The sequence below is a fragment of the Calypte anna genome, chromosome Z, assembly GCF_003957555.1.
Source record: "Calypte anna isolate BGI_N300 chromosome Z, bCalAnn1_v1.p, whole genome shotgun sequence".
NCBI classification, from domain to species: Eukaryota; Metazoa; Chordata; class Aves; order Apodiformes; family Trochilidae; genus Calypte; species Calypte anna.
This window is the reverse complement of record NC_044274.1, coordinates 47,451,377-47,474,520: the sequence shown is the minus strand read 5'-3', so window position 1 is coordinate 47,474,520 and position 23,144 is coordinate 47,451,377. Positions and strand designations below refer to the sequence as shown.

At 57.1% G+C, this 23,144-nt stretch overlaps 1 protein-coding gene across 1 annotated transcript; it reads right to left on the bottom strand.

The window, feature by feature from the left end:
* Nucleotides 1–2,565: 2,565 nt before the first annotated feature.
* On the bottom strand, nucleotides 2,566–7,741 carry LOC115599920 (ubiquitin carboxyl-terminal hydrolase 36-like). Its single transcript, XM_030467606.1, has 9 exons — nucleotides 7,322–7,741; nucleotides 6,770–6,880; nucleotides 6,295–6,689; nucleotides 5,647–5,729; nucleotides 5,276–5,387; nucleotides 4,818–4,952; nucleotides 4,504–4,604; nucleotides 2,982–3,088; nucleotides 2,566–2,765 (listed from the first exon to the last, which is right to left on the bottom strand). The coding sequence occupies exons 1-9, from the start codon at nucleotides 7,479–7,481 to the stop codon at nucleotides 2,566–2,568; spliced, it is 1,404 nt and encodes a 467-aa protein (XP_030323466.1). The 5' UTR covers nucleotides 7,482–7,741.
* Nucleotides 7,742–23,144: the final 15,403 nt, after the last annotated feature.

The following is a 23,144-nucleotide window of genomic DNA, read 5'->3' as shown; positions in this document are numbered from 1 at the left end:
AGGCCCTGGCAGCCCAGCAGCTGAAAGAACAACAGCGGTGAGAGACGGGCAGAGCTGCAGGACCCTGGCATTCTGCTGCTCCTGGCTACCCCTGCCAGCTCAGGGCCTGGGGGCTGACACAGCCCCTCCGGGGGGCAGCCCTGCCTGTGGACTCGTCGGGGTGCTGAGCACTGCCCCAGCAGGAAGGGCTGGATGGAGGCCCCAGGGACTGACTTGCCAGGCAGCAGAGCCCTCTGTCCCAGCTCCAGGGACTGTCATCCCACCCAGCGGCAGCCGCCTGTGCCAGAGGGACGGCTTCAGGAGCATCTGGCAGAGGCACTGCTTCCCACCAGGCTTACCTCAGTATAGAAAGTCATGGCAAAGTTGAGCTGCCATTGCCTCCTCTGGTCAAGAATCTCCTTGACATGCTGGAACAGGAGGCGTTGCTGCTTAGCGGGGCTCTTCCTCATCTCTCTGGGCAGGGCAGGGAAAGAAAAGCAGTGCTGGCAGTGAGCAGGGCAGGCAAAGCCTTGCTGGGATTGCCCTGCCCAGCCCAGCCAGGACACGCCTTTGCCCCCAGCCACAGCCTCCACACCACTTGCTGCTCTCTCCCCAGGCAAGGAGCACCCCTTGCCACTCAGATCGCTCCCTGGCCAGCACTGTGGCTGCAGCCCGGGGCCTGGGTGCCTGGGGACTCCTCTGCTCTCACCTGGCCAGCAAGGTGACTCCACTCTCGAGGGTGTCCACGTCCAGCATCATGTCCCAGCCGCCCTCTTTCTGGATGTTCTCAACGTGGCCTTGATAGCCAGCGGCGTGCAGCAGAGCTTTAATGCCCTCCACTGCCACCCTGTGTGCAGAGCAAGGTCCGGTTACACACAGAGCAGGGGCCCTGGCCGTGGGCCCAGGGGAAGGAATGGCAGGGGAAGGGGCTGGCGCACCCCAAAGCGCTGGCTTGATCAGCCTGAGGTGGCTCCTGTCCCAGGATCACTGTACCCAGGGAAACCTTGTAGATCACGCTCATGAGGAGCCTGGGGAAGAGCAGTTGAAGGATCTCCTGACAGCGGGGCTGCTGACTGAGTCTGGACAGAACCTGCTTTGCCTGCAAAAAGACACAGGGACAACTCTCAGTGCAAGGAAGCTGCTGGGGCACTGCCAAAGCCCCTGGGCTGCACGTGGAGTGCGGCTCAGGCACCGGCCCAGCCCACAGAGACACCCAAGGAGGCTCTGACCCATCTGCCAGGCTACAGCCCAGCAGCCCTGGGGGATCCCCTCCTGCTTCAGGTGGCCCCACAAGCCTCCCTGGGCCAGCACGGTGACCCCCCCTCTGGCACCCAACTCTGGCCCCTGCCCCAGGTTTCCAGCTGCAGTGCGGGGCAGGGGGTGCAGGCAGTGGGGAAGTCTGCTTCCACTGGGGTGCTGCCCAGATAGGGGCGGGGTTCCTATTTGTCCTTGGGGAGCTCATGGGGCAGCCTCGTGGGGCTGGAATAAGGGGGTTGGTGCAGGGCAGGTCCCTGCTGGCCCTGTCCGGCTGTGTCCCCAAGGCCTGGAGGAGGGGGCTGTTTGGGGCAGGCAGGAGGGGCTGTGTCTCTTTTCCTGGGGAGCCAGGAACAGCCTTGAAGGGGAGCAAGACCTGCTCTGGTCACTCACAGGTGGGATAGCACACTTTGCTTTCCAGCCCTGGATCACGCCGAGCAGCCGGTCAAGAACTGAAGTGCTGGGCAGGGACAGCAGCATCTCCCACATGGCCAGCGCAGCACTGCAAGCCAGAACACTCTGTTAGCAGGGCTGCCTTGGCCACTGTGCTGTGCCTGGGCTATGGAGCAAGTCCCCAGGGCTCTTGGGGCTCATACTTGTCACAGGAGGGACTGATCATCAGCAGGATCTGAACTGTTTCCTCAGGGCAGCACTCGCTCAGCAGCCCAAGCACGGATCTTAGGAGGAACTGCCCTCGTTCCGTGCGCATGTGCTCCGCGTTTCTGTGGATGCACTTCAAGATTTGTTCGGCCTGCAGGGAACAGAGGGGAGGATGGTGCTGTCACTGGACTGCAACCATCCCCTCAGATGCCACACACAGGGAGGGGTCCCTCCCAGCAGCCCAAGGCCCAGGCTCCCTGGTCAGGTCCTGGTCTTCCACTCCCAAAGATGCAGCACAGAGCTTGGGCCAGCTGTCTCCCCTGAGCGAGCTGAGGCTCCTTACCCGGGGATCATTTGCCACAGCTTCCTGGGAACATCAGCAAAGCCTGGCTCTGCCTTCATGTCCCTGGGTCCCTCCCAGCAGGCTCAGGGAAGAATCCCCACACCACTCTGCCGTAGCCAGGAGGTGGCCAGAGCCCCTTCCCACTGCAGCCTCTGCTCCTTTCTATGCCTCTGGACCCCTCAGGGTGCAGAGGGCTTTGGGGGAGAAACCTCCCTGGGGGATTGCACGGGGGAAACTGTGACCTGCTCTGGAAATGCCAGACCTGTGAGACATCCTGCAGGCTCCTGAGGACAGAGGGTGACAGGTTGACTATCACATCTCTCAACCACTTCAGATCCTGGTCCTGCAACAAGAGAAGATTATGGGGCTCCTTTGTTGATCCCTTGTACTCACAGGACTCTGCTGTTTTGTGGTTTTTTGTTTTTTGTTTTTTTAGGGCAGCTGTCTGGGAAGGCATCTTTGAGCGTGGGGGCAGGTGCAACAGGCACAAGGCAGGTGGCAGTCTCTGTAGGTACCTCTCCTAAGTCTTCTGGAGCATCCTCAACCATCTTCTGGCCCTCTTCCTTCTTCCCAGATGAATAGCAGGAATCTTTAACAAAGCAAGGGAGCAGGGTGAGCTGAAGGTGCTGGCAGGAGAGACTAAAGGGCCCTTAGCCGGCACCCAGCCCCGTGCCAGCTCCCGAGGGCAGAGCCAGCCCTGGGCGGGGGACCCACAGAGGGGACTGGCACGGAACAGGCCGGGGATGTGCCCAGCAGCCCCTGCCATGCAGGAGCACAGCAAAGCAGCCACAAACCACTCACTCACTTGTCTCCTGCAGCTGGGCCACCTTGTTCGGGATGGGGAGACTGATGTCTTCCTCCTCATCCTCCACCCAGGCCAGTGGGAGCTGGCTCCCGGAACTCTGCTCAATCCTGGGGAAGGAGGAGAGGCCATGGGGGGTGGGCATGGGGGTGGCAGTGCTGCTGTCCCCAAAGCTGCACAGCCTGCGGGGAGAGCCCGTGGGGCCAAGGGGGGACAGGGAAATGTCTGGGAAAGGCTCTGCACGGGGCAGTAAATCTCCTGGGGATGGAGGCTCATGCTGGTATTTCTCAAAACAGGTTAAAGAAGCGACTTACTTTGCTTTGAAATATGTTCAGATGTAATGGGCAACAGTCACGTGTGAAAGGAACTTCTCTAATCTTTCAGAACTTAAAATGGCTTCAGAAAGGACATTTTACATCTATGGTATTTGAAGATGTCCTTTGAACTACAAACAGCCCTTGCTATAAATCAGATATACAATGCTATCCAACACAGAGAAATAAGGAACTCTGCCTCCTTAGTTGCTGCTTCTGGCTCAACCACAATTGTCCCACACTGGGCTCAGCAGCAGACAGGGCTGCCCAAGCCCAGGGTCCAAGTGACAAGCCCTGAGACCCTTACAGCAACCAATCTGGACCTACTTAACAAGGCAGCTGACAATCTGCATCCATGAATTCTGTCCTCCTCCACTCAGGAAACGAGCAGCAGGAGCACCACCACGTGCAGCTCAATAACAAACAGGGCCCAACCCAGAAAATCCACCACCAGGCTCTCTTAGGAGCCATTTTATACTGAGCACCATGGCAAGGAATACTCATTAGTCCATTTGGGTCACCTGAACCATCCTCTCCACCCCAGGGGCACAGCTGTGTGTCCCCATTCTCACTGTCACATCAACAGCCTGACAGTTGCTGGCCATGTCCCAGGCACCTTTTTCTCCTGCTCCTCTCAAACCAGGACAGAGCAAAGAAGCCCAAGGGAGTCCAAGGCTACAGCCAAGATAAATGCTGACCCTTGTGTCTGAGTAATAATTTTTCCATTTCGACCCTCCAAGCACTAAGATCCTGTCTCTTGCTCTGCTTATAAGCTCACCCTTATTCTCTGGGCAGCCTCACAGGAGCATAAGAAGAGGCTAAAGACCCCACCCAGTCTTTAGGGAAACACCTGGGGCGAGGGGCACAAAAGCCACCGTAAGCACAGCCCCTCGCAGGTTTCCGCTCCTCCCAGAGAGCACCAGCTCCTCCGTGTGGGGCTGGGGGAGCAGGGCTCCTGCTGGAGCAAGACCTCCTCTTTATACCCTCTATGGCCTCCTCAGGAGACATTTGCAGCTGGGCAGCAGCCTGAAGCCCAGCAAGGAGAGACAAGGACCGGCATGGGGACGTTCAGCTTTGACAGCACTCCGTGCTACTTTGTAGAGGAAATGTCTCCTCTGACAGAAAGAAGAACACTCAGGAGGATGAGAAGAAAAAGAGCCAAAGCTGGAAGAGGAAACACGTTCTGAAGGCATTTTTACACTAGTTCTAACCTGTCATAAAACAGTAAATAGGCTTCCTGCTGCAGAGCTGTGTTAACATCACAAGGAGTCACAGATGAGTCATCCATCTCGTACCACAGCCCATCACTGGCCTGCAAAAAGGGCATCAGAGGGAGATGAGCTGCCTGGTTTCTCCACCAGAACACAGGCAGGACACTACAGAACCAAGAGCACTCCAAAACCAATCCCCTCCAGCCCTCAGGAGACCTTCTCCCCCAAGCCTCTGGCGGCCAGGAACACTGCCAGGAAAGTTGGTCTTCCCCAGGACACAATTCCCCCTGCTGAGGAAGCAAGTTGCTCTTTACCTTGATGTAGCAGAAATAGTGTCCCAAGTAACAGCTCTCTCCTTTGTGCACCAGCACAGCGTACAAGGAGTAGTGCTGCGCTTCTCCTGCTGTTGTGTATGGCCCAAGATCCAAGACCTTGGGATACTTCACAACCTATGGAGAGAGCGAGAGGGCTCAGAGATGATCCCAAATTACTTGATGACACAGCCTGCCAAGACCAGGACCCAGGTGTGTGGAAATCCAGCTCTGGAGCTGGTCAGCACTACAGCTCCATGTTCTGGTTTGGGCGGCAGGAAACTGTTCTGGGCCAGAGCAGCTCTGTCGGGGCAGAGCACACACTTTTCTTCCCTTGGCAACTCTCCTCTCCAAGGAAGGGAGCAGGAAAAACCCACCACGAACAACCCGTGAGGGAGCACACCGCCTGGGGAAACCTCCTGCTCCAGGAAGGGAAGGTTTCCCTCCAGTTGCCAACTTACCTTGGTGATCTTCCCACCAGAGACATCCTCAAACCTCTTGAGTCCCACTGTGAGAACCTGGGGTGCCCAGTGAATCGTCAGCCTCTTGGAGGCAGCAGTCACCTGGCCACAGCTGGAAAGCAAGCAGAGAGCCAAGTGCTGCAATGGACCCTTGCAATGCCCCCTCCTCTCTATCCCCAGGAAAGCCAGACGAGCTCTCCCATCTCCCACACCCTTACTCTCATTGAAGAACAGTCAGAAGGCTGGACTACAAGAAAGCTGTGTCCCATCACTGTGCACCTCCCCTCCACCAAAGCCTCCCTTGCACTCTAAACCACAGCAAAACCCAAGGCAGGATCTAACATGAAGATGTTTGTTAGGAATCATCTTACTGGCGACATCTAAAGCCGCTTCTGGCATCCAGCAGCTCGGGTTTCACAAATGTATCAAGAGCTTCAGAAAGAGATGCCGCTGCCTGGAGAAGTGAGAAAGGAGAGCCCTGAGCTGAGGGAAATGCTCTCCCCCAACCTCCTCACCAGGAGCTGGCGTGACCACCCAGGTGGCTGGGGCTGAGGAGACCCCCGGGCAACCCGCAAGCAGTGCCCAGCAAGCAGAGGCAGCTTTAAAGAGGGCATTCTGCTGAACACTTCCCTCATTCCCCGGGGATTCCCAAGGCCAACAGGAGCTGCCTCTCTGTGGCACTGCTGCGTTCAGCTCCCCGTGGGCTGCAGGCTCATCAAGAATGACAACAACCCAAGTCATCAGCCCAGGAGCCAGATGGGTGCAGAGAGGGGGGAAAAGGGAAGCAGGAGAGCATGTCAAGGGTGCAGAGAGGACCAGGTGTCCTTGTCCAGCTTAAAGCCACCACCTACAGGGTGACCACTGCCACGGCCAACGCAGTAGGACACAGTCCCTTCCACTTGCCACCCACCACCAAGCTCTCGTGTGTTCCCAGGAGATGTTTTGAAACCAACTCCATCGGTTCTGGAAAGCTACAGGGGCCTTGGGACATCCTGAAGCACCACTACAAATCCTCTTACTTTTATATCCAGAAGGACATCCAGGAAGGGATCGTAGGCATCAGAAACCATTTGGCAGCTTGAGCAGCAGACTGGAAGGGAAGTTGGAAAGCTCAGCGAGAGGGGAAGGCGACCGAATGTGCCGCTTACGCTGCTCATCCCTCCTGCGCCAGTCACACACACAGCTGCTTCCCACAGGCAGAGGGAAGGGCACAGCCAGTCCCAGGGAGAGGAGAGTTGTGGAAAAGTACCTCTGGATCTCAGAAAGCTCCCAAATATCTGATGGATGACGGTCTGCTGACAAGACGTGTCCAAGCTGCCGTCACACAGACAAGCTCTCTGCATGGCGTCCAGAGTGCAGCGCAAGAACTCGTGGGCGTCCTCCTGCACGCCGAGCTTGAAATGTTCTCCGATTTCTAAGAAAGAAGAAGTTGGGAGTTCTCTCCTCCAATCCAAGGAGGGAAGAAAACCTGGCAAAGCACCAGACAGGGCTTACCTGGGAGAGCAGTGATGATGTCCACAGGCACAATGGCAGATCCTGTGGCATGCAGGACCTTACACACGTGCTCCTGCACTCTGCACATCACACAGTTGCCTGGTTGAACACCTGAAGAGGGACAGAGGGAGGAGGGGAGGGAGAGAAGCTTCTTGGGTTAGCCAAATATCCCTAGCAGTGGAAAACCTACTGGAGATCCTGAAGTGGTAAGAACAGCCTCCACTCCTCTGCTCTCAAGAGGCCAGTGTCCCGGCAAGTGCCTGGGAACCTTTCTGCAGAAGGATGCTGAACTGACAGAAGTTTTCTGTGCTGGGGCAAAGAAGGTTTCACTTGCAGGAGTGAATACCAAGTCCCAGGGCTAGAAAGAGGTGCCCTTCTGACAGATGTGACAAGTGGCTTCTATGCTAAAAGTTTCTTCTATTCCAAGAAACCCAAGGCTGGGTTTGACAGGGGGTTGATAAAGAAGGGCTGTTTTTCTCCTGCATCCAGTTCCACATCCTGGGAATCCCTGGGAAGTGCCCAACAGATTGACAAGGAGACATTCATACTCACAGGACTGGCTGTGCTCCCGAGAGAGCAGGTAGTCTGCCAGAGATGGGGTGTACGTGAGGCACTGGAGGACAGCATTGAGGAAGCAGGTATTGCCCATATTCTCGAGTCCTGCTCCAACTCTTGGTCTCTGCTGCTTGTCCTCATTTCCTTGTGGAGCCATTCCAATGGCAACTGCAGGGAAATGACATTTGTAAAGAGAAGAAGCCTTTCTGGTTCACGAAAGCATCTTTCCCAAGTCAAGTTGTTTACAGGAGGACCACCCAGGGGAACAAGCTCAAACCTCAAAGACAGAAAGTCATGTAGCCTCAGGAGAGGCTGCCATTGAACTTGTCTGGTCGAGAATCCCTTTGGGAAACTATCCTGTGCCCTGCCAGCCTGGCCAACCAGCCCACATTCAAACTTGTGTGCCTGCAGAGCTGCAGGCTGATGGCCCTGCTGTCCCTGTCACAGGACTCCATCTGACAGCAGTGCTCAAGGCCCTTTGGAAAGATCACCTTGTGTGTCCCCTTGTCTGCAGAGGAGCTGTTGCTCACCTGTGGTGTTAGCAGAGGGAGCCGAAATGAATCCTTCCCACAGCACTGGAGAGCCGGGAAAGCCACGAGAGCTGGGAAGGGAGAGTCCTCTCCTTGTACCGTACCCTGACCTGACTTCCTCTCTCCTCTGTCCCGGCAAGGCAAACCCAATCACCTTTGACAGAGGAGGGAAGCTGAGGAAAAGTGGGCAGGAAAGGAGCAACGAACAGAACACAGAAGTCACACGATCAGCCAAGGAAGGAGCCGAGTTATCCCGAAGGTCAGCTCAGCCACACTGGCATCCTCTGGCCCACTTCTCAGGCTCTTGTAGGCCTGGCCATGTGACATCACAGGTGGCACATCACAAGTGGCCTTTTTGTGACCATAGTGGCCCGGCACCTGTGTTCTGGAACCCTCCAGTTCCATGGCAGCCACCACAGTTTGTGGCAGCCATATGGCCTCAGGGGCACACGTTGGGATCCAGCCCACGTCTCTGCCTTTGCAGCCTTCCAGGAGAGCCTTTGGGAGGGTCTGAGATTTCCCCTCAGCCAGCTCCTGGGGGTTCCCCACTCTTCTGCTCTTTGCTGAAGGGATGGGCAGGGCCCAAGAAACTGTTGTCTTGGCAGGAGGCGATGGTGGGGATGGTCTGCAAAGAACCACATCCCTGTAGGCTGCGCAGTGGGCAAGGAGACAGCAGGAGAGGGTTACCCAGCCTTGCTCCATGGAGACTCCAGCACCCAGTGCTGTCCAGGAGAAGACCCTGCTGGGGAAGAGGGGTCTGAGCAGGTCCCAGCAGGGGGGCTCTGATCTCCACAGCTGGTCTGTGCAGCCCATGGAAGCTGCAGGGAAGAAGAGTTCAGTGCCCAAGTGCCTGGTCCTTAAGGACATGGTTTAGTAGTTGACTGTGGTGTTGGTCAAAGGTTGGACTGGATGATCTTGGAGGTCTCTTCTGGGATTCTGTGAAGTGAAAAAAAGAGAAAAGACTCAGGGGGTGATGGGGCCGGGCCTTGGAGAACTGGGTGATACCACTGATTGTCACCTGGATACTGCAACAGCAGTTGGCCAGCTGGCCATTGGTCCTCGCCGGGAGTCATCAGTGTTGAAATGTCTGGGGGCAGTTGGTGCCCCCCACCCTGCCACCAGGTGGGCAGGCATCAGCCCAGAGGAGGAAGGAGCACCAGAGCTGGAATTAAAACACCCGCTGGCCTTGCGTCGGGGATCAATGGGGAGTTTTCTTCTGGGCAGCTCTGGGGACATTTGGTGGCAAGAGCCAGTGGGGAGGGGACTGCAATGGCAGCTGGGAAGCTGTGGGCTGGCACGTGCCTCTCTTTCAGGCTCCTCTCTTTAATGACTCGAGAGCACCTTCCAGTCCCTGAAGTACCTTCAGATACCTCCAACAGGACCTGATGGGGCTCCAGGAGAGCAGGGGAAGGACGCCAGACAAGGAGCCAGAGGGATGGGACAAGGGGGAATGTTGTCAGCCTGGAAGAGGAGAGATTGAGATGAGAGCTAATGAAAAAAATGAGGGTGGTGAGACCCTGGAAGAGGTTTCTTGGAGAAGTTATGGATGCTGAAAGTGTTGAAGGGCAGGTTGGGTGGCACTTGGAGCAATCTGGGCTGGTGGGAGGTGCCCCTACCCATTGTAGGGGTTGGAACTGGAAGACCTTTAAAGTCCCTCCAGCCCTGGGGACTCTCATGTCCCAGGTGCCCTTGCACCATAGCCCCAACCTGTCAGGGCTTGGATGGTTTTGGTCTGAAGTAGGAGGTTCACGGGAAAACCATTTGACAAAGGCAAAACATCCTGGAAACTCAGCGACCGAGGAGCAGGGACCGGGGACACGGGGCAATGGGGAGGCGGGGAGTGGGGTAGTGGGCAGCAGGTCTCCGGGCAGCCGTCCTGTACCGGGCTGCTCCCTGCCCACCACAGTGCCACCCGCATGAAAGCTCTCCACACCTCGCCCCTCACAGGCCGAATTCACCACAACCACAAACAAAGACCTCACAGATCAGCTCTTCCCTCCAAATCACTGCTCCAGCCACCTGCCCAGGCACAGCGGGAGGGGGGCTCGCAGGCAGACCCCCTAGGCAAATGGAGCTGGCTATGTAAAGCAGCGGCCAGAGGCTGCACAGCCCTGCTCACGGGGAGCTGGGGCTGCCTGGGGACACAGGCCTCCACGGCTCGGGACACACGCTCTGACTCCAGGGCTGGCAGCAGGACAGGCAGCCACGGAGGCACAGACCCAGGCCCTGACCACAGGCGCGGTGCCTCGCCTGCACCAGCGTCAAGCGGCTGCGCTCCCTCCTTCCAAAAAAGGGGCAACCCGGACCCTCCCTCTGCTCGCAGCCTCACAGGGGAACCCCTGGCTACTGCACAGACCCCGCTCTTCCCCCTGCAAAGCTGAACCGAAGTACGCTGCACTGATTTCAACACAGACGTAAGTGAGGAGCCCATTCGTTCGCTCGCTTGCTCACTCACACGGACGCAGACACGGGCAGGGAAGAACACAACTTGGCAGGAGAGAGAGCGGGGTCTGTGCAGCCAGTGTCTGGGGAGCCATCCCTACCCTCGAGCAGGAGGAGAGCCTCGGAGTTCTCCCTCCCCTCCTCGTCCCCCGCCCCCCCCGAGGGCAGCGTCGAGGCCAAGAGGCTCTCATCACGCCAACGGGCTCTTACATGGCCAGCGTCGAGGCCAGCTCCCTTTCCCTCCTCTCAGGTGCAGACAGCAGCTCTCCCCCATCTTATGGGACTGCTCCTCTCTCGGGTCAGCCCCACCACGGCGACCATGGCAAAAAGATCGCAGTGCAACACAGGGCACCAAAGGTGCTGTTGATGCTCTTCCGCCCCTACACCCCAAACAACTCCCAGCCACAGCCCTTCTCTACATCTCACAAGTCCTTCAGAAGAAAGGATTGAATGTTTCTCTCTGGCTCAGGTTCCTCCCTTTGTAATGAGGGAAGAGCGACCTCACAAGGGCTTGCTGCTCAACCTTCTGCAGAAGATTCTGAAGAATTTTTGGAGAGGATTTGGTCTTTCACCTCCATCAGAGCTCTCCCCCACACCTTCCATCTTTGCTTTGCCTTCAGTAACACAGGGCTCAGCTGCCTTTCTTCACTGCCTGACCACAGGGGCAACCTGTGGGGAACTGATCCAAAACCCCCACTCCCTGTCCCCCTGGGTCAGGACAGGGAAGCAGCACTGCTTCTTGCAGGCTCCGACAGAACAGTGCCCTGGGCCACTACTGGCCAAGGCACATCAGTAAAAGCCACTGTCAAAGCTCAAGTGGTGGCCATACTTGTGTTGCCATTCCCACAGCTGCCTCTATGTCTACTGAGAAGAAACCACACTTGATACACAAACATATAAAAGAGGGACAACCATTTCCAAAACCTCCAGACTCTGATGGACTCAGCTTGGTATGAAGGAAGGATGTGTAGTTCCCCATCAACAGAAAAACCCTAACAGTTCAGTAGAGATTGCCATAGATAACCAGGTAGAGCCAATGCCCAGTCTACTGCAGAACAGAGCATTGATGTCACACCCAACAAAGCCAATGCCCTTTGCCCAACACCCCAAGCAACAAACAGCCATCAGAATAAAGAGCTTTCAATTACCAGTTGTATCAGAGTCCTGCTTTTGGCTTCCTCTCAGATGACCCAAAAGGACCTTCTTGCAAAGTTACTGCAGGACGGAGCCCCCAGCCCCACACGGAGGAGCTGCTGTTTGCTAAGAGGAATAGGAACCCAGGAGGGGCTGTGCTCACGGCAGCTTTTGTGCCCCCCGCCCCAGGAGTTTCCCATCCCCACCCCCAGGACACGGCCCCTGCCCAGCTGCAGGGCATCAGCCTGAGTGCCCGGCCCGGCTGCTCATGGCCGGGGCTGCTGCGGGGCTCTGACACAGAGGGGACTCAGCCAGGACCACAGCACTGCTCAGACTTAGTCTACATCAAACAACAGAGTTTTGGTTTTTCCCAAATGTCTCTGAGGGAAGCTGCCACTGAACAGCCTGATTGTGACACAGTGTTCAGCATTTACAATCACCAGAGAGGCGAGAAAATGGAGCCTGGACAGTTCCTGTGATTTGGTGATGCGTTGAGCCTGGAATCACCCATCTGTCCCAGGATCAGAGCCTGGGTGCCATAGAACAGATTTCACCACATGCTGTGCTTTCCAAAGGCCACATTTTATTTGGGGACCTCTTTCACCTATTGGAAGCTATGCCAGAGGCCAGGAGGCTGCACGTCCCGCTGCTCTGAGGAGACAAGGAAAGCAGCTCTGGCTCAGCTGTGCTCTGCCCAGCTGTCCCAAGCCGCCTGGGCCCACACGGTGACACGGACCCTGCCCGGCAAGGCTGGAACCTCCTGTAGCCTCTGGGGGGCAGCTCCCGATGAATCCAAACAGCCTCCGAGAGGGGATCTGGTTTGGGCGTGCGCTCAGCCGCATGACTCGAGCTGCTCCAGGTCTCTGGGGGAGAGGCCACAAACTCTGCAGACACCCTGGTGACCTCCTGGAAGTGACAGAAGAGGAATGCAGCAGCTGCTTCTCACTCTCTTGGGAGAGTTGGAATCAGCTGGGAGTCTCCGGCTGCTGATGCAATTCCTCACCTGTAGGTGGGCTGTAAGAACTCAGCACCAGCTCATGATGCCCAGGACACTGAGCAGGACTGCTGTGAGGAGCAAGCGTTCATCCTGAGGTGTGACCAGGGCTGTCCCCGTGGAGGTGTGCTTGGTGACGAGGCTCATTACTCTGGGTGAAACGCCCTCCATTTTACACTCTGCCTTCTTCTTGCAGCTGCCAAACGAAGCCCTGAAGACAAAGCAGTGCTGGGGTTTATAAGAGCTCTGCTGAGATAAACCCTGACTCCCTTCTGCCCTGTGCCTCATTGCACCACCTCCTGAAAGAGGGGTAACCTGGCTGTCCAACAAGCTGGGGCCAGGGCACTCACAGGGGTAAGCTGATGTACAGGTAGCAGGAGGGGCCAGGACAAATGCTGTGTGCTCTGCACGCTCGGGGATCATCATCCCACCAGGACCTTCACCCCAGCACAGCCACTTCCTCCTGCTGGGATGACATTAGGGAGGTTTAACTGGGAGAGTCAGGGCACAGGAGAGTTCCAGGGCCACTCATTTGGACTTAGACAGTCGGGCATAGCCTGGTGGTGCACATGAGGGTCTGGGGAACAGCAGCCATGACAGGGCAGTGGTGCAAGTACCGTCAGGAAGATGGTGGCAGCAAAATTGTCCTTGACCTATCTCATCAGCACCAGAAGCAGAGCCTCCAGAAGGACCATCTTTGGCTCTGCAGCTCCGTCACCGTCTGCAGGATGTGCAGGGTCTGACCTGCTTGGGACCTGACTGAGGCATCAGGGTCCTTATCAAAGTGCTTGACGACTGCAACAGAAAGAAAGCGAGCAGTGGTGAAAGGCTCCTGTCTGCACAGACCCTTCTATGCAAGCCCCATCCCTCTCTTTCCCTACCTAGGAGGAGCAGCTGGGACCAAGGGAGCAGCTGGAAGCTGCTGCTCAGGAATCCCAGGCTCCCAGACTGGGCTGGGCTGGAAGGGACCTTCTTAAGGATCGCCTAGTCCCAAGCCAACCCCCCACCACGGGCAAGGACACCTCCCACTAGGCCGGGGAGCTCCAAGCCACAGCCAGCCTGGCCATGAACACTTCCAGGGGTGGGACAGTCACAGCTTCTCCCTCCTTTCCCTGCAGCGGAGCCAGGAATGGCAGCACCCAGCACCTCTGACCCTACTCACCATTGCACAGAACCTCCAGCGTCTCTTCAGGTGGATTCCTCCCCAGGAGCTGCACAGCAGTCCCTGTGCACAGAGCTCCCGTCAGACCTCCCCCTCCCCAGCACTGCGGCAGCACAGCCCCCGGCCCGGCCAGCTCGGCCGCACGTCCTCCTGCCCAGCACTCCGCACGGATGGCCCCGGGCAAGTCCCCGAGGGCGCTGCTGACACTGAGCCAGGCGGCCACCAAGGCCACCAAGGCCTGGGCAGAGCAGAGGGGGCAGCAGGAGGCCAGGGCCCTGCCCGAGACAGCCACTGGGCTGCTCCTTCCTGCCAGGGCAGTGCCGGGGGCTGGGGTGCCAGGGCTGCCAGAAGAGGGTCCCTGGGGGCTGTGGCTCACCTATGAATCTCATGGCCTCCGCTCTCACGCTGGCCCGAGAGTCCGACAGGTAGGGCAGGCACAAACACATGTAGTCTTCCACCCTGCTCCTGTCCTGCTCCAGCTGGAGAGTGCCCAAAGTCATGTCATGGGGGTGGCACAGACCATTCCCCGTGTGCCAGAGCAGTCCCTCTGCCCAGCCCACTCCTTCCCCCCCAGGCCATTCCTTTCTGCCAGCCAGGAGCCCCAGGGGGGCTGAGGTGCACCCAGAGCCACAGTCAGAGGGGGTCTGGCTGGGGGTACTGTGACCCCTCCGTGCTGCTGCCAGGGCCCAGGTGGGCCGGGGGCTCCTGAAGCACCCAGGGGCTGGGGGGAAGAGGGGCCTGTAGAAGCAGCCCTGGCTGTGCCTTAGGGAAAGGGGAAGGAAGGGGGACTGAGCTCCAAGCTCTGCATTCTGCTCTGGATCAGGGCCAGCCAGGAACAGCTACACATCCACACCCTGGGCACATGGAGCATCCCTTGTCCAGCCCAAGCCCTGGCACCTGGGGGTTGTCCTCACCAAAGTCTCTCCGATCAGCCAGCTCTTCCCCTTCTTGATCACCCTCTTTAGCTTCCTCCAGCCCAGGAACTTGGCACTGACAAGGAGGGCTTTGCCAGAGGCCTGTAAAACAGCAGCAGGTGGGAGCTGGCACCACAGCTCAGAGAAGGAGACCTGTCCTCCCCCTCCTCTTGGCAAGGCTGCCAGCTGCCCCCAGCTACTTATGGGAAGAGGCAGCTGGGGACAGAGCCTGAATGCCCGGGCTTCAATGCCCGAGGCAGGGACACGGGGCAGCCACCACCTCAGCTATGGCACTCTCACAGCCAGCACAAGAGAAATGGGCATGAGCTGATGAGCTGCTGCTGCCAGGGCTGGGGCAGAGGGAAGGAAGGGCAAAGCAGGTGCTCAGATTTCAAATCTCTACCTCGGCCATACTCCTGCTCTCAGTATACATTTGCAGGAAGAGAGAGAACACGACCCTACGTATCGTCTTCTTCATCTCTCCCCTGTCCCTCCTCGCCACAGCCTTCATTGTCTCCCCAAAGAGGCTGAGGGAGAGCTCTTGCACCTGGCTGGACTCCTGGTAGGAAGGAAGACGGTGTGACTGCAGCTACAGTCTCTCCCCACCCACGGTGACCAAGGCTATTAACATGGTCAGTGTGAGGGGAGATGCTCTGGGGTTGCTGGGCTCAGGGCACCTCCATAGAGGCTGAGGCCAAGGAGAAGCCATGCTGGGTGCAGAGCCCAGCAGCCCTCTCAGCAGAGCCCAGGGGCATGAGGAGGGCAGCAGCCCTGCCCATGTGCTGCCCAAAGAGGCTGGGCTGGAGGGCAGCTGTCCTTGCCCCATGCTCCTCTACAGGATCAGACTCCCACATCAGCCTTACATCACCAAAGAGGGCTGGGAGCTTCTCCACCAGCAGCAGAGCGACAGGGCTGGCCTCTTTCCTCTTCAGGAGACGCATCATGTTTTGGAAGAGCAGCAAGGCCCCCATCCTGATGTTTGTGGATGCATCATTCAGGCACATCAGGATGCGGTCCAGCAGAGAGCTGTCCTGCATTTCTCTTGCCTGGAGGAAACAGAATTGCTGTGAGGGTGGAGCAGCGGAGGAGCAGCCTGGCACAAACGCCCTGCGTGCTGAGCACCAGCCTCCCACCCGGCTTCCCGGCAGGAGCTGCGCGTGCCGATGGGGATGAAGGAGAGAACAAGGAGAGCAAAGGCTCTGTGGCCCCTGCTCAGCCACCCCTCTCTCTGCTGACAGCCACCTCCTTCCTCTCAGCCAGGCCCAAGCCAGTGTGTTACCCCTGCCCCACCCCCAGGCTGCCGACACGGCTCCGCCTGACTACGTCTCACTCACCATCCGCGGATCTCCCGAGAGTGCCACCAAGCCCTCGAGTGCCAGCAGACGGACTGTCTGATTGCCATGGCCCAGGTAGGAGTGGAGGAGGTGCACGTCACTCCGATCCTTCCCAAGGCCCTGGCAGCCCAGCAGCTGAAAGAACAACAGCGGTGAGAGACGGGCAGAGCTGCAGGACCCTGGCATTCTGCTGCTCCTGGCTACCCCTGCCAGCTCAGGGCCTGGGGGCTGACACAGCCCCTCCGGGGGGCAGCCCTGCCTGTGGACTCGTCGGGGTGCTGAGCACTGCCCCAGCAGGAAGGGCTGGATGGAGGCCCCAGGGACTGACTTGCCAGGCAGCAGAGCCCTCTGTCCCAGCTCCAGGGACTGTCATCCCACCCAGCGGCAGCCGCCTGTGCCAGAGGGACGGCTTCAGGAGCATCTGGCAGAGGCACTGCTTCCCACCAGGCTTACCTCAGTATAGAAAGTCATGGCAAAGTTGAGCTGCCATTGCCTCCTCTGGTCAAGAATCTCCTTGACATGCTGGAACAGGAGGCGTTGCTGCTTAGCGGGGCTCTTCCTCATCTCTCTGGGCAGGGCAGGGAAAGAAAAGCAGTGCTGGCAGTGAGCAGGGCAGGCAAAGCCTTGCTGGGATTGCCCTGCCCAGCCCAGCCAGGACACGCCTTTGCCCCCAGCCACAGCCTCCACACCACTTGCTGCTCTCTCCCCAGGCAAGGAGCACCCCTTGCCACTCAGATCGCTCCCTGGCCAGCACTGTGGCTGCAGCCCGGGGCCTGGGTGCCTGGGGACTCCTCTGCTCTCACCTGGCCAGCAAGGTGACTCCACTCTCGAGGGTGTCCACGTCCAGCATCATGTCCCAGCCGCCCTCTTTCTGGATGTTCTCAACGTGGCCTTGATAGCCAGCGGCGTGCAGCAGAGCTTTAATGCCCTCCACTGCCACCCTGTGTGCAGAGCAAGGTCCGGTTACACACAGAGCAGGGGCCCTGGCCGTGGGCCCAGGGGAAGGAATGGCAGGGGAAGGGGCTGGCGCACCCCAAAGCGCTGGCTTGATCAGCCTGAGGTGGCTCCTGTCCCAGGATCACTGTACCCAGGGAAACCTTGTAGATCACGCTCATGAGGAGCCTGGGGAAGAGCAGTTGAAGGATCTCCTGACAGCGGGGCTGCTGACTGAGTCTGGACAGAACCTGCTTTGCCTGCAGAAAGACACAGGGACAACTCTCAGTGCAAGGAAGCTGCTGGGGCACTGCCAAAGCCCCTGGGCTGCACGTGGAGTGCGGCTCAGGCACCGGCCCAGCCCACAGAGACACCCAAGGAGGCTCTGACCCATCTGCCAGGCTACAGCCCAGCAGCCCTGGGGGATCCCCTCCTGCTTCAGGGTGGCCCCACAAGCCTCCCTGGGCCAGCACGGTGACCCCCCCTCTGGCACCCAACTCTGGCCCCTGCCCCAGGTTTCCAGCTGCAGTGCGGGGCAGGGGGTGCAGGCAGTGGGGAAGTCTGCTTCCACTGGGGTGCTGCCCAGATAGGGGCGGGGTTCCTATTTGTCCTTGGGGAGCTCATGGGGCAGCCTCGTGGGGCTGGAATAAGGGGGTTGGTGCAGGGCAGGTCCCTGCTGGCCCTGTCCGGCTGTGTCCCCAAGGCCTGGAGGAGGGGGCTGTTTGGGGCAGGCAGGAGGGGCTGTGTCTCTTTTCCTGGGGAGCCAGGAACAGCCTTGAAGGGGAGCAAGACCTGCTCTGGTCACTCACAGGTGGGATAGCACACTTTGCTTTCCAGCCCTGGATCACGCCGAGCAGCCGGTCAAGAACTGAAGTGCTGGGCAGGGACAGCAGCATCTCCCACATGGCCAGCGCAGCACTGCAAGCCAGAACACTCTGTTAGCAGGGCTGCCTTGGCCACTGTGCTGTGCCTGGGCTATGGAGCAAGTCCCCAGGGCTCTTGGGGCTCATACTTGTCACAGGAGGGACTGATCATCAGCAGGATCTGAACTGTTTCCTCAGGGCAGCACTCGCTCAGCAGCCCAAGCACGGATCTTAGGAGGAACTGCCCTTGTTCCGTGCGCATGTGCTCCGCGTTTCTGTGGATGCACTTCAAGATTTGTTCGGCCTGCAGGGAACAGAGGGGAGGATGGTGCTGTCACTGGACTGCAACCATCCCCTCAGATGCCACACACAGGGAGGGGTCCCTCCCAGCAGCCCAAGGCCCAGGCTCCCTGGTCAGGTCCTGGTCTTCCACTCCCAAAGATGCAGCACAGAGCTTGGGCCAGCTGTCTCCCCTGAGCGAGCTGAGGCTCCTTACCCGGGGATCATTTGCCACAGCTTCCTGGGAACATCAGCAAAGCCTGGCTCTGCCTTCATGTCCCTGGGGTCCCTCCCAGCAGGCTCAGGGAAGAATCCCCACACCACTCTGCCGTAGCCAGGAGGTGGCCAGAGCCCCTTCCCACTGCAGCCTCTGCTCCTTTCTATGCCTCTGGACCCCTCAGGGTGCAGAGGGCTTTGGGGGAGAAACCTCCCTGGGGGATTGCACGGGGGAAACTGTGACCTGCTCTGGAAATGCCAGACCTGTGAGACATCCTGCAGGCTCCTGAGGACAGAGGGTGACAGGTTGACTATCACATCTCTCAACCACTTCAGATCCTGGTCCTGCAACAAGAGAAGATTATGGGGCTCCTTTGTTGATCCCTTGTACTCACAGGACTCTGCTGTTTTGTGGTTTTTTGTTTTTTGTTTTTTAGGGCAGCTGTCTGGGAAGGCATCTTTGAGCGTGGGGGCAGGTGCAACAGGCACAAGGCAGGTGGCAGTCTCTGTAGGTACCTCTCCTAAGTCTTCTGGAGCATCCTCAACCATCTTCTGGCCCTCTTCCTTCTTCCCAGATGAATAGCAGGAATCTTTAACAAAGCAAGGGAGCAGGGTGAGCTGAAGGTGCTGGCAGGAGAGACTAAAGGGCCCTTAGCTGGCACCCAGCCCCGTGCCAGCTCCCGAGGGCAGAGCCAGCCCTGGGCGGGGGGACCCACAGAGGGGACTGGCACGGAACAGGCCGGGGATGTGCCCAGCAGCCCCTGCCATGCAGGAGCACAGCAAAGCAGCCACAAACCACTCACTCACTTGTCTCCTGCAGCTGGGCCACCTTGTTCGGGATGGGGAGACTGATGTCTTCCTCCTCATCCTCCACCCAGGCCAGTGGGAGCTGGCTCCCGGAACTCTGCTCAATCCTGGGGAAGGAGGAGAGGCCATGGGGGGTGGGCATGGGGGTGGCAGTGCTGCTGTCCCCAAAGCTGCACAGCCTGCGGGGAGAGCCCGTGGGGCCAAGGGGGGACAGGGAAATGTCTGGGAAAGGCTCTGCACGGGGCAGTAAATCTCCTGGGGATGGAGGCTCATGCTGGTATTTCTCAAAACAGGTTAAAGAAGCGACTTACTTTGCTTTGAAATATGTTCAGATGTAATGGGCAACAGTCACGTGTGAAAGGAACTTCTCTAATCTTTCAGAACTTAAAATGGCTTCAGAAAGGACATTTTACATCTATGGTATTTGAAGATGTCCTTTGAACTACAAACAGCCCTTGCTATAATCAGATATACAATGCTATCCAACACAGAGAAATAAGGAACTCTGCCTCCTTAGTTGCTGCTTCTGGCTCAACCACAATTGTCCCACACTGGGCTCAGCAGCAGACAGGGCTGCCCAAGCCCAGGGTCCAAGTGACAAGCCCTGAGACCCTTACAGCAACCAATCTGGACCTACTTAACAAGGCAGCTGACAATCTGCATCCATGAATTCTGTCCTCCTCCACTCAGGAAACGAGCAGCAGGAGCACCACCACGTGCAGCTCAATAACAAACAGGGCCCAACCCAGAAAATCCACCACCAGGCTCTCTTAGGAGCCATTTATACTGAGCACCATGGCAAGGAATACTCATTAGTCCATTTGGGTCACCTGAACCATCCTCTCCACCCCAGGGGCACAGCTGTGTGTCCCCATTCTCACTGTCACATCAACAGCCTGACAGTTGCTGGCCATGTCCCAGGCACCTTTTTCTCCTGCTCCTCTCAAACCAGGACAGAGCAAAGAAGCCCAAGGGAGTCCAAGGCTACAGCCAAGATAAATGCTGACCCTTGTGTCTGAGTAATAATTTTTCCATTTCGACCCTCCAAGCACTAAGATCCTGTCTCTTGCTCTGCTTATAAGCTCACCCTTATTCTCTGGGCAGCCTCACAGGAGCATAAGAAGAGGCTAAAGACCCCACCCAGTCTTTAGGGAAACACCTGGGGCGAGGGGCACAAAAGCCGCCGTAAGCACAGCCCCTCGCAGGTTTCCGCTCCTCCCAGAGAGCACCAGCTCCTCCGTGTGGGGCTGGGGGAGCAGGGCTCCTGCTGGAGCAAGACCTCCTCTTTATACCCTCTATGGCCTCCTCAGGAGACATTTGCAGCTGGGCAGCAGCCTGAAGCCCAGCAAGGAGAGACAAGGACCGGCATGGGGACGTTCAGCTTTGACAGCACTCCGTGCTACTTTGTGGAGGAAATGTCTCCTCTGACAGAAAGAAGAACACTCAGGAGGATGAGAAGAAAAAGAGCCAAAGCTGGAAGAGGAAACACGTTCTGAAGGCATTTTTACACTAGTTCTAACCTGTCATAAAACAGTAAATAGGCTTCCTGCTGCAGAGCTGTGTTAACATCACAAGGAGTCACAGATGAGTCATCCATCTCGTACCACAGCCCATCACTGGCCTGCAAAAAGGGCATCAGAGGGAGATGAGCTGCCTGGTTTCTCCACCAGAACACAGGCAGGACACTACAGAACCAAGAGCACTCCAAAACCAATCCCCTCCAGCCCTCAGGAGACCTTCTCCCCCAAGCCTCTGGCGGCCAGGAACACTGCCAGGAAAGTTGGTCTTCCCCAGGACACAATTCCCCCTGCTGAGGAAGCAAGTTGCTCTTTACCTTGATGTAGCAGAAATAGTGTCCCAAGTAACAGCTCTCTCCTTTGTGCACCAGCACAGCGTACAAGGAGTAGTGCTGCGCTTCTCCTGCTGTTGTGTATGGCCCAAGATCCAAGACCTTGGGATACTTCACAACCTATGGAGAGAGCGAGAGGGCTCAGAGATGATCCCAAATTACTTGATGACACAGCCTGCCAAGACCAGGACCCAGGTGTGTGGAAATCCAGCTCTGGAGCTGGTCAGCACTACAGCTCCATGTTCTGGTTTGGGCGGCAGGAAACTGTTCTGGGCCAGAGCAGCTCTGTCGGGGCAGAGCACACACTTTTCTTCCCTTGGCAACTCTCCTCTCCTCTCCAAGGAAGGGAGCAGGAAAAACCCACCACGAACAACCCGTGAGGGAGCACACCGCCTGGGGAAACCTCCTGCTCCAGGAAGGGAAGGTTTCCCTCCAGTTGCCAACTTACCTTGGTGATCTTCCCACCAGAGACATCCTCAAACCTCTTGAGTCCCACTGTGAGAACCTTGGGCGCCCAGTGAATCGTCAGCCTCTTGGAGGCAGCAGTCACCTGGCCACAGCTGGAAAGGGGGGTTGCTGGGCTCAGGGCACCTCCATAGAGGCTGAGGCCAAGGAGAAGCCATGCTGGGTGCAGAGCCCAGCAGCCCTCTCAGCAGAGCCCAGGGGCATGAGGAGGGCAGCAGCCCTGCCCATGTGCTGCCCAAAGAGGCTGGGCTGGAGGGCAGCTGTCCTTGCCCCATGCTCCTCTACAGGATCAGGCTCCCACATCAGCCTTACATCACCAAAGAGGGCTGGGAGCTTCTCCACCAGCAGCAGAGCGACAGGGCTGGCCTCCTTCCTCTTCAGGAGACGCATCATGTTTTGGAAGAGCAGCAAGGCCCCCATCCTGATGTTTGTGGATGCATCATTCAGGCACATCAGGATGCGGTCCAGCAGAGAGCTGTCCTGCATTTCTCTTGCCTGGAGGAAACAGAATTGCTGTGAGGGTGGAGCAGCGGAGGAGCAGCCTGGCACAAACGCCCTGCGTGCTGAGCACCAGCCTCCCACCCGGCAAATAGCGTCTTCTAGCCTTTCATCCACAGGATCATCCAGCTTAAAATGACAGCCCTTAAAATAACCCAGTTTTGGTCAAAAAGACTGAAACCATAACTTGTGTAGTGAAATGAGGCAACCAGGTGCCACTAATTCCAGGTAGTGGGCGTGAGCTTGTGTTAAGCCCACCTGTGCCTGATCAGAGTGGGCCCCACTGCGCATAAGCAGGACCAGGGGGGCAATAAAAGGTGAGGCCTGAGACCCAGGCTCAGCTCAGTCCTGAGCTAGCCAGCAGAGAGATCAGTCGCCCTTGGAGCAACAGCACTGATCCGGGCTGGTCAGCCCTGAGGGCTATAGGCTTAGGGCATTACTCGTGAGTCTCTGCTGGAACACCTGGTTGGATCTTGAAGTGCTGTGCCCTAGAAGAGGTTCATCTTGCTACAAACTTGTGTTTCAGGAGTCAGCTCATCCACTGTGTAGGAAGCAACAGTGCAGTCTCCTGCTTTTCACATTATAGATGGTTTGGAAAAGCCAACAGTTGTCACATGTTGAAAATAAGCTTTCAAAAAATGCTGCAACTTGGTGACTGTTACCTTGACACCAGTTTAAAAGCAGAATTTGTGCTGAGCTTTGCCCTTGAAGAATCATTCCCAAGCCCAGGGGAACAGAGACTCAGCCATACCTGCTGTTCAGGACATCAGTAAAGGTGTTTGTACTGACACACAGCAGGAGCAATAATATCCAGAGTGATGTACACAATTTCAACTACTCACAACAGTCCCCAAGCCATTATTTTAGCATCTGGAGCAAATATAAAGACCTTGCTCCTCTGTCCAGCAGCACCAGTAGCCTGCTGTGTCCTCTTCACAGAATCTGTAAGGTATTCACAGCATACTCTGCCTGTATACAACACAGTTTGAACACAAGGGAAATTTCTTCATTGACCTTGTAAAAGTGAATTGGTAATATTTGGAATCTCCTGCTAGTATATTCAAACTCCTGTGATGACCCGGTTTTTTCAGGAATTAGGAAAAGGGTAGAATATTTTTAAGAATTTGGTTAGTTTTTATGGTAAACAACAGTATCTATCATCATCCATCTGTCCAGTCCAAAGCTATCCAATTGGATTACAGTCCTTGTTAAGTCTGTTCTGGACACTTTTCAGTGTCTTACAGAAAGACAATAGAAGGCTCTTCTATTCTCTTAAACATTTTAAAAATTACATAGCTGCCTTTGTATCTACATCATGAATGTTTATCAAAACCTTCTTCACCTCTCCCACAGCAAGGTAGGGTTTTTTATTTTTATTGCTGCCATTAGCTATATTTAAA

Excerpts from the sequence above, each read along its gene's own strand:
- LOC115599920 (XM_030467606.1), bottom strand. The coding sequence starts at position 7,481 with ATGGCTCCACAAGGAAATGAGGACAAGCAGCAGAGACCAAGAGTTGGA. Across the intron at positions 4,605-4,817 it reads ACTATTTCTGCTACATCAAG|GCCAGTGATGGGCTGTGGTA; the intron begins GTAAAGAGCAAC and ends CCCTTTTTGCAG. Across the intron at positions 2,766-2,981 it reads GGCCCAGCTGCAGGAGACAA|ATTCCTGCTATTCATCTGGG; the intron begins GTGAGTGAGTGG and ends GCTTTGTTAAAG.